This window comes from Balearica regulorum, chromosome 4, assembly GCF_011004875.1.
Source record: "Balearica regulorum gibbericeps isolate bBalReg1 chromosome 4, bBalReg1.pri, whole genome shotgun sequence".
NCBI lineage: Eukaryota > Metazoa > Chordata > Aves > Gruiformes > Gruidae > Balearica > Balearica regulorum.
The window spans coordinates 31,959,133-31,971,936 of NC_046187.1; the positions used below are offsets into that span (position 1 = coordinate 31,959,133).

At 37.7% G+C, this 12,804-nt stretch overlaps 1 protein-coding gene across 6 annotated transcripts in view; it reads right to left on the minus strand.

Moving 5' to 3' along the window:
* Positions 1-12,804, minus strand: part of CCSER1 (coiled-coil serine rich protein 1) — a 721,701-nt gene that overhangs the window by 643,556 nt on the left and 65,341 nt on the right. For all 6 annotated transcript variants that reach the window (XM_075751609.1, XM_075751606.1, XM_075751608.1 and 3 more), the window contains exons 2-3: positions 5,626-6,978; positions 2,868-3,055 (exon numbers count right to left, since the gene is read on the minus strand). In XM_075751609.1, coding sequence (XP_075607724.1) covers positions 2,868-3,055; positions 5,626-6,934 — 1,497 coding nt within the window. In that variant the 5' untranslated portion in view covers positions 6,935-6,978. The remainder of the gene's footprint in view (positions 1-2,867; positions 3,056-5,625; positions 6,979-12,804) is intronic.

Here is a 12,804-nt window from a genome sequence, read left to right on the forward strand (position 1 = left end):
TGGTAACAATCTGCTACTGTAGTGTTAAACATTAATTGCTTGTGACAAGTATTTTGAAAGGGCCTTTTTACTGTTATGTATTATTCTGAACATCAATTTCTTCAATTTTTAATTCCTTTTCCTTCCAGGGAACTCTGCTTATTGTCATCTCATTGTTTGGGGGAGGAGGTATTGTTAGTTTTAGTTTTATTTGTTTTACTTCATAAATCTTACCTTTCACTAAAAAAGCTTTCATCTAGCATTTCTCTTAACATATGAAGATTATATCCACATGCATTGGGGCGAAAGCAGGAATAACATTACCTTCACTCATGAATACGCACAGTAACCTTGACATAAATGTTCTCGGTCTGTGACTAGTATAAATAAGCATGAGCAAATTGTAGATTTGTGAACAATCTTGCTAATGGAAGTGAAAAAGAAATGTAGATTTCATACACGAAACAGGAAGAGGAGACTCAAATTACCACCTACCCCTCAGGCACACTTTGCTAATTTCCTGTTGTTACTGTGTTGTCACCTTCCTGGTCCCATCATTAATACAGGGCTAAATTGAATGAAATGCTAAGGCATCAGTCTAGTCTAGTATTTAAATGAACACCAAGATCTGCCTAACAGCTTTGGTCTAACAACCCAAATAAGGTTTACAGGCTTGAGCCAGGATTAATCAGCTTTTTAGGGCAGGAAACTACATCCGTGTAATGCTCTGTATGCCTACATCAAACAGCATCTTTAACTGTCATTGTGATCCTTTTGGCTCTGAAAACCAAGATGTATTTCACTGATATTTGGATGTGAATTTCCTGCAAAAACAGAGAAACATGCTTAACTATATGCTTTAATAGCACAAAGGTTTCTTCTACTATTTAGCAATTCTACCTCTATTTCTATGCTATATCTCTGGGTGTAATAATTTAGTGGATAAAAAAAATTTTAAAAATCAAGGGTATTTTGTTGAAATAAATTTTGGATTACTGTACTACATCTGACAAGTTGGCAACAATCTAGAAAGGGTAAAGGCAGATCTATAAAATCTTCTCTTTCCTAAAATTAACTTGCCTCCTGCCTTTTCAGGTAGTATAAAATTAATCACTGAATACTGATAAATCTGCACAATCTGGTACTGCTAAGAAAAGTATAATCCTGTCATTGAAGTGTAGGTAATCCAATCCTCCCAGGTTACACAAAATGAATGTACAGGCAAGCGTTTCTGTAAAAGACGTCAAGTAACTCCATTTTAGTTGAGTTTTTTTAGTGACCATTGCTTCAGGACACTGCTACACCGGAAAAATCTTTTGCACATAATAAGAACGTGCTTAGTAGCGATGTAATTTTCTCCCGCCATCCACAGCAGCATTTGTGAGCCCAGCCATAAAGGAACATTTGGACGATACATTCAGACACATGGGTGAGATTTACCAAGACGAAAGACAGATTTCACATCCTCTTGAGAAAGCCCCAAACCCCACTTTCCCACCACAACTTCTGTAAGGGGACTTCACGCTAAATCAGATCCTTCTCTGGGGACCTGTTTTTAAATGACCAACCAGGAACTAGTATGGGCAAATCTCACAGAGGAAGACAATTTTAGCATTCCTTGGCTTCTTGGCTTCGAGAGAAGACATTACATTTAGTGGCAGCCAATGCAGCACACAGGCATAGAGGTTGTCTAAGTAATAGTATGAACTGTTAAGTTTTGGTATTAGCCTGTAAAACTACACGAAAAGAGCACATAACTGGAAATCTAGCATCAGTTTGCACCAGTTTCACATCTCTGACAAAATGCAAAAAATCTCTCTTACAAAATGCAATTTTGTTCACATCTGAGTCTTTCAGGGATGTGTTTAGTCCTGCATCATTGTAACATAATGGCTATTATGTAAACCTGAAAAGGAAAAGGTCCTTTATTTATACATCTGTTTAGCAGCTCTGGGCAGGGGTAAGAAACTTGGAGCTCTTTGCTTTCGATGGAAAGCTGTTTTCAGATATGAGTAGAAAATTAATCCTTTTTTCAGCTAGCACATTGAATAGAATATTTCAAACTAATAATGGTCATAAAAATTGTTTTAGTGTTCCCATAAGATAAAGAGCGGATGCCACTGCTGTAGATGTTCAGTCTTAGCATCTTCTTTCTATCTCTTGCTGGAGAGCACATGCATAAGTATAAATTACACTTGTCAATGTTTACTCTCACTGGCTATAGGAAAGCACAAACTTGTCAGTCAGTCACTTCCTTCTACTGTTGTTTCACTAGAAGAGGTTTCAAAAGTACTCTCCTGTAGTTATCTGATCTGTCCTAGCTTTTCCAGTCCTCAGGACACTCAAGGGATTCTCAGAAGAGATCCTTTCCTTTCCTCCTTATGTTGTGCTCAGAGTGAAAGCCATTCAAACTTGTCACCAGTTTTGAAAGACCTCTCAGACCATTCAAATGAGCCTCCTTACAGACAACTTCCTCTCTATCCAACTTCTGATCTGAATCTCATCTCACTCATACCAGGCATAAGTCCATGAAATAACTAACACAGTAACAATAAAACGTTGCCACAGAGTAGCCCACTGTATTTAACCTCAGAAATAGTCACACTGAATTTTGCTGCAGATTTTTCTCCCAAGCAAATCAGCAAAGCATGACAACAAGAATCTCTTCACAGAAAGTATGCAAACCTTTTCATAATGTCATACCCCGAAAAAAAAAATACTTTAAATGTCTGTAGCTGAGCCTGGATCACATTTTGGAAGCCTGATACAGCTTTTTTTTTCCACCCCCTTTATCACCGTCCATTACTTGTAACTACAGTGAGAAGCAGCAACTTTACACCAATCACAGAAAAACAAAAAAAACTTATGCATATGGGAATAAAACTCACCATGCTGTTCATTTTTGAAGAGGATGAGCTTGCTCTCTGCTTCCGTAGGCTGTTAAGCTCTTCTGTGTTTCCATCCTTTGGTTTTATGATCAGCCGACTGCCTCCAGCAGTACCTTCTGAAGAGGATCTCAGTCGTTTCTCAACAAATCTGCCTTCTCGGTATGGACTGAAGCTATTGGCAAGATCAGCTACAAGTAGAGAAGCAATCAACAATCATTATAGAGAATTACTCTTTACAAATATTTTCTTAATGAGAACACTGCTTTACTCGAAATGCTTACATTGAAAGGCAATCACATAAGAGATGTTCTGTAGAAAGCAGATCCTGATCTACCTAGATAAAAGTGTCACCTGAGCCACCAGTTTGCTCTTCAGCTCTCAGTGACTAGCACACTCAGCATGCTACAGCCCAGTCCACAGCTCCTCACAGAATCCAGAAGGATCTTTGCTCCATTCTTTCGTTTCTCCGCTTGTTCTAGGAACCTTCAAAACCACTGTCCAGTAAAATCCACCAGAGAAACTATTGCTGGTCCACTGGTGCCAAAACTCGACCTGCCCTACCCTGCACTTCAACGCAAGTCCAGGTTTTGCGTGGCCAGGTCGCAGCTTTGTTATCACTGCAGAGGACAGGGATGCACATTGGTTTCGGCTTCTGTTTGGCCTTTCTATCTGAGTTCTGCATCCGTGCTTTCCAAACCCAGCCTGCAGCCAGCAGACTGAATCCCAATCCCCAATTCCAGTTAAACAATAACACATCAGAAAAGAGGAAAAAAATTACATTTTGAGGTACTAGGGCAAATTTAGAGATGAGGAAAGAGAAAAGCATAATAGCACAATAAGTGAAACATGGAAAACTACCTTCTTTTGCCTTTTGTAAGGAAACAGACATTTTCTGTAAGGCTTTTCAAAAAAATCGATATCACACAAAAATATATAAAGGTATACTAAGAAATATATGGCACTTCAAACCTGCTCATACATTAATGTCATGTTCACGACGCTATCTATAATGATATCAGCTATGAGACCAGCTACGGAAGACAAAGTATCTATTACCAAAGACAATGCACAGAAATATTTTTCATTCACATCTGTTTTTAAAAACTGTTTTAGCAAAACCAGATGCTCAAACCAGTCTGTCTGTAATAGATATAACTACTCATAACCATATCTTACTGAAGGCCACATAAGCTTTTTCTGTATTTGTTTCATTTGACATGGCAGGATTTTTTTTTTTTTTTTCAATGGTTCCTTTGCATGCTTGGCCAGTTTCTAATTTTAACTACATTCTTCACCACACAAGTAAAAAAAAATTGCATTTTGAACAGCACTATAAAACCCTAATAATTAATCATCAACTTTAATGTAGTGCAGTACTAGCTCTAGAGTTTCGGTGAACATGAATCCCATTTACAAAAATCCCTCTATTACAGTTTCAATTGCAGTTCGCTGCCTTCCAGAAATACATATTAAATATACAACTGCCGATGCACGAGTCTCAAATGCTCTGTGTATTTCTAAACACTACTGTGAGCTGCTCACTTGCTGTTCTGCAGTACACTCTAGTAAGTCAGATTCAAAAGGATGAGCTCATTCACAGATAAGCCAGTGCTGCAAAAAAAACGAGTGCTCAGGACCGGTAAGATACATAAGTGGAAATATTTTTTCTCCCAATTGACTAAGATTCTGAGGGAAAGAGGTCCCTTCTGGGGAAAACTAATTTAGTGGATTAATTTGACTTTATACTGCCATTTATGTACAAGATACCAAACCAAGCCTTGCAGTGACAAATAATTCAAAAAGCAAGATTGCTTTTGATTGCTTATAATCTACGTGCCTAGATAAATGTCCAAGCAAAAAGATGGGTATGAATTCATATGAGTTTACACTCATTTATCTTCTAATACAAACACTATAAATGCTAGCTCTCACAAATCTTGTCCTACCAGATACAGCTTCAGGATTATGCAAAAAAGCACCAGTCCTTAGGTTGATTTGAGAAAATAAACTGTCAGAGACAAATATCTTTTGACTGGTGTCCTTCACTCAAGGGCCTGGTGCCTTTATTCATCTGCATCTCTATAGACTGGGATTTCTAGGCACAGTCCTTCCACTTAATCTTGTTAATATTTCCAAAATCCTTTTCATAAGCTAAAGATCCATTGTGAAATTTAGATAGTAATTAACTCCCTCCATTTCACAGATTACAAAATGAGAAGTTGCACAATGTTATTTCAGATGGAAGCAGAAAGAGGATCTCTGATACTCTGCACAGAAACATCCACTCCAAGCTACTCTAACATCAGCTGAATAGAGCAAGCAAGTCCAGAAATTTCAAGATTCAGATCAATGTAAGACTGTGTTATTTTTCATAACTAGACTAAAAGAAGGTTTATTTCTCTGGTGATGTTTCCATCTCAAACAATGCAACTCTTTAGCTCAAGATAGGCCAAAATAAGCACGTCTCAAAAATCCCAGCTTCAGCCTTCAACAAGAGACAAGAACCAATAATCTCTCTCAATTCATTTTCTACCACAGGAAAGCATAGCTACAAACAGCACCAATGGCTGTTAGCAAACTGTAACACTCAAAAAATGACAGATTTTTTGTTTAATTCCTACAATTTTGGGAGGAGGGCAGAATACATAACTTTTTAACTTCCCAGCTAGCACCAGCAACTCTACCAAAACACTTCATGACCAAACAATTCTCACAGAAGAACTGAGGCCAAGAAAACCCCAAATCCAACAATACATACCTTTAGAACGGTTTGTTTCATAACCCCGTTGTGTTTTAAAGGGCTGAGGTTCAGAACATGGAACAATCTTAGACTCTATTACAGGAATTGTCTCTCTCGCATGCTTGGATGGCGTACTTTCATCTCTGCCCCCACTCAACTCCTGCACCTTTGGAGAGAGCATTGCTGGTTCTTCTCTGCGTTGTAACACAATGGTTTCTAAATGTGCATTTGCTGAGTCAATTTCTCCTATGTGCCTGGCATCATTAATATGTAGTTCATTGGCTTGCAACAATACTTTTGTTTGATTAGTATCTGAGGTTTTGAATAAGGTATTAGATTCAACGCTACACGAGCTTGCATGACTCACAGGAGATACGCCGGCAGAACGGCCAGTACTTTCCACAATATCCGTTTCCCTTACAGGAGCAGCAGCAGGATTAAAGATCGGAGAGGTAGAGACATTGTGGCCAAAATCCTCTGCAAGCAGCGCCCCTGTCCCACTGCTGGGCAGAGCATCAACCTCTGAAACAGAATCCTCTGTCAGGGCGACAAAGTCGGAGGGGGTCTGGGCAGCCGTGAGGTCAGCTGACAGCAGCGGGGACTGCAAGGAGCTTCCCATGCACTCTGTCGTCTCGGCCGAACATGGAGGAGAGGACTTGGCAATCACAGGTTCACTTTCCACATACGATTTAACCTCCAGCAGGCACCTGGACTGCTGCACAGAGGAAACTGACTGACTCTCCGGAACTGGTTTGGAAAATTTGTAGTGCGATGAGAAAGATTTAGTGAGAAGTTTTCGCGTGGATTGTTTGACAGAGTATCGGCTCTGCTCCTCTGCAAAGCCTGAATCGTCACCCTCATTCTTCCCAGAGCTTATGCAATTTATGAAGACATTCTTATTAGCTGAGGGCTCCTTTCCCTTTTCAAAATCGTCTGTCAAAGATCTTGTTATCTTCTTGCTACGCGAGCTGCCAAAGCCAACCGAATGCCTTCCTCTGCTTTTAATGTGTTCATCTAAGCTCAGTTTTTGAAAAGTGCTGAGAGAAGACTGGGCACCATTTGAGATACTAATGTTCTGACTAGCCGAGTCAGGCTTCTGCTCACTCCCTTTCTTGTTATGGAAGCTAATAGAAGGGGTGCGGAAAATACTCCGGCGCTTGCCTGTGCTCCCTGAGCTGGAGTTAGTGCTGGATGGGGAGGCGTGGACACCAATGGCATTAGCAGAAGAAGGTGAAGAGGGAAGGGAGTCGTGTCTCCGGCTAATACTTCTCCTGAATATTGGCAACCGAGATACTAGAGTCGATCGTCTGGATCCTGAGTCCCCCATCAGGGCACAAAGCGTCCGTGGTTCTTCGCAGCCAATAAACTAATCTGGGATGAGAGAGGGAAAAAAAAAAAGCAAAGATAAATTATTCAGTCTCAAAGTCCACTTGAACAGGCTTTAAGTTGGCCTAAATACATGAGATGCCAACACCAATTTTATATACAGCTGCAAGTTGTTGTGTTTGCATTACTGAAGATTTTTAGAATTTCAAAGTGATGTTCAATAGGCAGTGCTGAAAACCCAGCAGCTGAACAAAGATGTGGCTCAAAACATTCTATAGATAAGAAATACAGTATTACATATGACATTTTGTACGATGTGATAGATCACACTGGATAACATCATAAAATCTACATACCAAAAGATATACAAATACAGCACTTAAATGTCCTCGGTTTTGTAAATTCTTGGCACAAGTCATCTTATAAACTGTAAATTGTCCTAGAAGAGACTTGATTTTTCATTACCAGAGTAGAACAAAACATTATTTTGTGTTCCTAAATACTCAGGTTTTTGCAAGAAAGAAGAGGATTTAAATTTTTCAATCTTCACTGAACTTTTAGTTGGATTTTTAATTCCTTTATGTGCTCCTGCTAAAGGCTGTATGTATCACCTTACAGCAGAAAAAATGCTGGCATTGCAGACGAGCTAAAATATCCACCACCAAAAATTCTTCCTCAGGAACTATAAGTTCTAGGAATCTATTGTGAAAATCATGTTTCTAGATTTAAACTTTATTGTTTCCTTTGAACACTTCTCTGAAATCCTCTTGTAGTCTACTTGCTTATAATGAGCTTTTTTGCAGGGTTGGTTGGGGGTTTTTTGTAAAATTAGTGGAAATTTTTCATACACAGACACTTGGCATTTTCTATAAATATTTAAGCAATAAAAACTTATTTTGATCAGCACAGCAGATGTACTGGAAGAAAATTAATCTTCACAAAATTTATACCAGTTCTATCTCATTTTTGTTTTCGTTATAATAAACTACCATTGTGAGAGACAGGACCACAGAGGGAGCAATAAAAGCATGTGATATATAATCACAAGAGGCTGTAGATATAATGCCTGAGTGCAACTCCGTGAGCTGCAAGTGTTCAGCACGTAGGAATAAAAATCAGGTCATTTATCTAAACAATGTTTGTATGTCAAGTGCAAAAACAAATTCATTCATCTAAAGAGCAATTTAATATGCGTTATGTGGCTACAACAAACATCTATGAACAATATATATCTTTATACAGTATGTATATACATACACACACATATATATACAAATAAAAATGGGAACAGAGTATTTAAGGAGTAATAAAACTACATTTATGTTATATTACTGAAAGAAAGGGTAACGAATAAGTTCAGAGACTATTTCTGACTGTACTTTCTGCATTGTTAACTTTTTTTTTAAAAAAAAAGCTACTACAGCTCCAGTCTGAACATGCATTGCCAAGTAGCCACAACATTCACAAGCACCAGGAATCAATAAGCAATTTTGTAGTTTAAGGTGAGAGAAACAGGTTGGGAACAGCCACGAGTTCCTAGAAGTCATTGGTGATCTCTGATGACAAACTAAAACCCGACCTAGACAATACTCAGGTCTTGCAATTGAAACCCAAATTTGAATTCAGTCTGACTGGGACAGAACTAATGGTCCAGGCACACACACAGGTTATCGGAATAATTTTACATCCACCAAACTGACACACAGCGATTGCTCCATTTCACTGACGCTTAACGTAGTTTGCATTTACACAACTGAAAGCAAAACCAGAGGCAACAGCACAGAGAAGCTGAGACCCTGAGAACTCACACGGGGGCTTACATTATGCCAGCTTGTTCGTCCATTCACGGTTGAACCTACTGAAAATGGGCTTTGGGAAACTGCATGCAACCCTGTTCACCCTCCTGTACAAACATCTGTTGGTTCTTTAACCACTTCCAGACCTCTTGTGTTGTTTTTAGTTTGGTTGGTTGGTTTTGTGAACATGTACTTGCAGGCATGCTGATATGTATGGATACGCACAAACACAAGATTATTTAAGAGATCATGAAGGTTCTTCTTTGTATTTTAAGGAGACATCGTAACTGCTGAAAAAAGGACTTCAGAATGCAATTTTACAACTGCAGTAGATGAGCAAAACATTTTTACAATATATTAAATCCTTGTAGACATTTTATGCTTGTACAAAACATTTGCCCCATGATTCTCTCTCCTGCCCACACCTTAATTGTCAGTTTACAAGAGAACAAACCATCCTGGTTTACAATTATGAAATTCTCTGAGTTGAGAGCAAAAGGAAACAGAAAACTGAGGAAAAAGCCCATATTGTGACTTTCACTGGAAACAGAAAGGCTGTGTCCAAATAATAATAGAGATTATTCCCAATAACTGACCACGAATATATACAGCCTTAGCTTTCCATGTGGTTAACAATTTTTAATAGAATACATTGCCTCTAACAGCAGATAACAAAATAGCATTTATTCATTCATTCTTCCTTGCCTCTTGAAGGAAGAGCACAAATAAACTGCAACATTTCTCTTATTGTCTAAGCAGCAGAAATCCTCACCCATAAAATATGAACTAATACTGTTCTCTCTAATCTGCAATAGCTATCAGAAGACATTTCTCAAAACACACACATCCATGTATACACACTTGTATATTTACCTATACAAATGCTTACGTGCACACACAGTTTGAATGCTTTGAATATTGTGAATAGGATATTAATATTTTTAATATTATTTGCATGTACTTTTTTTAATATATACACACACACACACTTTGCAATGTAAATGTTCCAAAGTTTAGCACTGAGTTAAAGTGAGAGGTCTACTTGCAACACAGGAGAAAACACTATGTATTTCAAGATATTAATACTCTCAGCTATTAATGAAATAAAATCAGTCTTTTTTTTTTTTTTCCACTTAATGCAGAGGAGTTATAAACTGCCATATATATCCTATTATGAACAAAATAGGAGCTGCTTCCTTTCTGTCTCCACATTTAACATAATTACTTGTGCTTACCACTTTACTGCAGTAACCCTTACAGAGCAAAATTCACTCCAGCAACATATTCTCTATGAAACCACTAATTTTCTGTGCCTATCATCCTCATCCCTACCGGCACCATCCTTAAAAGCTGCAACAACAAAACACCTTTGCAAGGGCATTATGCCATTCCAGACAACACTTTCACATTTAAGCTGGACAATTCTGATCCTACACAGGCAATCTAGGACCTAATACAAAGCTCCGTGTACCTTAAAAGAAATTATTGGGTTTTTAGAATACTAGCAAGAAGTCAAGTAAACAAGAAGCATGAAGGAAAAGTGACAGTCTAGGAAGGCTTTCAATTGGATCAGGCTCCTTTATTTAGGACAAAATATATTTTGCATCATTATCACATAATTTGAACAGTCAAAAAATAGTATACACAGTATTCTGTACGGAGGTCTGATTCTTGGTTAAATACACGAACTATTAATTAGTTCATAATATTTTTTTATTTTAAAATCCAGTTATTGCTGAAACTGAAGTGATTACTCAGTGCTGCAGTAGACAGACATTCAAATTTCACTTTTTATTGAATGAATTTGATGCATGCTTTTTCATCTGGTATTACACAAGACAAAATTTGATATACTGAAGGAAAATAAATAAACTATTTTGAAAATATTTAATTGCAGCCATAGCAGTGATGGATTATTTCAGGATCTGCTCTTCCTCAAGAGCTTGGCTACAGCTCACAGTTTCTGAGCTCCTGTGCCAAAACCAATGCCAATAAGAAACAGGCAAAGTGCAAACAAAACTTTTTCCCCCTCTTACTAGCAAGTTAAAAAGTTAATCAAATGGAAATCGTTTCCTTTCACATTGGTCTGCACCAAGATGTTGCAAAATAATATATTTTTAAGATTAATTTGCAAAGTCATGTATTTAATTGCCAGAGGAAACAGAGAGGCCAAGTTTTTTTTATACTCGGGGCTCATTCTTTCCAGACAGGAGACCTTTAGAGGAACCATCCAACTACACAATATTAGGCCTTTATCTTGCCTAAGGCAGTTGTACAAGTATAAAATACATAAATAAACAGTGTAAGAATTATACAACAAGCTCTGTATTTTATATATTGCTATATCTTGTCAAAAGAAGAAAATTGCTCAACTTTCAGACAGTAGATGTAATGGCAGAAAAAACCCCACAAGTGTTAAAACAAGTAAAATAGTAAAAATATTACACCAAAAGTCTCCAGAGAAATCTACTCCACCAATCCACCAGCTGAAGAGTAAAACCCAGTATTTTTTATTTCATCTTCTGCCAAGCGGTTACTCACACAAATGTGCCAAAGTGCACAGTGTATTCAATAAAGAGCAACTCTAGCTGGCGGGTTTGAACTCCAGTAGATGGAGCCATGGATCTACTTTTTCATCGACTGCAAGCATGAAAAGCAAGTCAGTACCTTTGACGTTCCTCATTGCCTTTGAGGCAAAATTTAGGACTTGAAATTATTAGTGAATTTTACCATTATCATAATTACACATACATACCAAAAGCTAACACATGCTTATTCAACAGAGAATTGTAATGCATAGGCCAGTATAAACACTCCTTTTATAAATAACCAACTTGCTACTAATTCTCAACACTTTTTAAACAAAGCTTTCCCAACAATGTTCCCCTTAAAGATGCACCTCCTACAAATATCAAACAATATCTTCCATGCAAAGAACATAACTGAATTAGCTAAGTTTAAATTGGGAAATGACATGACACATAGCTGAAAGGCCCCAACCTTAAATCAAAGAGCAGATCAATACTCATCTGCTCCCCACCTCTCTCCTCCATGGCAGTATGATTTTTAGGCTGCGCTCATAGTTTAAGGAAGATGATACATTTTCTTTAATGCTTTGAATCAGGAACCATACAATATGGGAAAACACACAGGACTAACATGAATCTTGAACTGCAAACATATCCCATCCCTCACATGAGCACTACCATACGGCAGGAGGCAAGGACAACATGATAGACAGTCTTCTGTAGACTAGCTGGCTCCAGACTTAACACAGAAATTAAATTTACCCCAGGATACTACAAATATCCACAAAAACACATGAAAATAAATATTTTAAATTGTTGGCGAGTCAACACAAGTCCTAATATAGTTGATGCACTTGTAAGGAGCGGTCCTTTAGCACAACGGGTAACATCGTAGCTTGTGGCTCTCACCCAAATCATTAACCTTCCATCATTCGGATTTCAGTACTATATTGTCCTCAGCATTTAAGCATTACCACCTTCAATATTGTTCTAATTTTATTCCAATATTGTTTGTCTATCTAGTACATTTGTGACTTGTTTTTATCTATGCATAAGCAATCCTGTACACAAGAAGAACATAAAAGCCTCAAAAAGCCATTAAAATATTGTTTTACATTTAAAACAAAAGCAAACAAAGAAACACCTGCATATAAATACTTAGGGCTTTAGTTGTTATCAAGGTTAATGGAACTGGATTAATAGGGCCATATTGAAAATACTAGCAAAGCCAAATGCCCGTACAATAGAAGGCACTAGCTAAGAAACATGGGATTATTGATACTGAAGCACTTTGGTTTTGAAAACGAAACAAGTGAAATTCCTTCTAATACATAACAGCGCCATTTGCTTTTGAGAATAACACTCTTCCCTTTTCTTTCCATATGTGTAACCCTTGCAGCATGGTACCGAGCTCGAGAATGTATTTTGCGGAACAGCAGCCACAGTCATATTCTTGGTGCAAAATTTTATAAGCTACTACCATGTCTGCACTTGCTTGGAGTTTAATTTTTCTCAAAAGTTTTTATAAACAAAAAAACACCCAACAT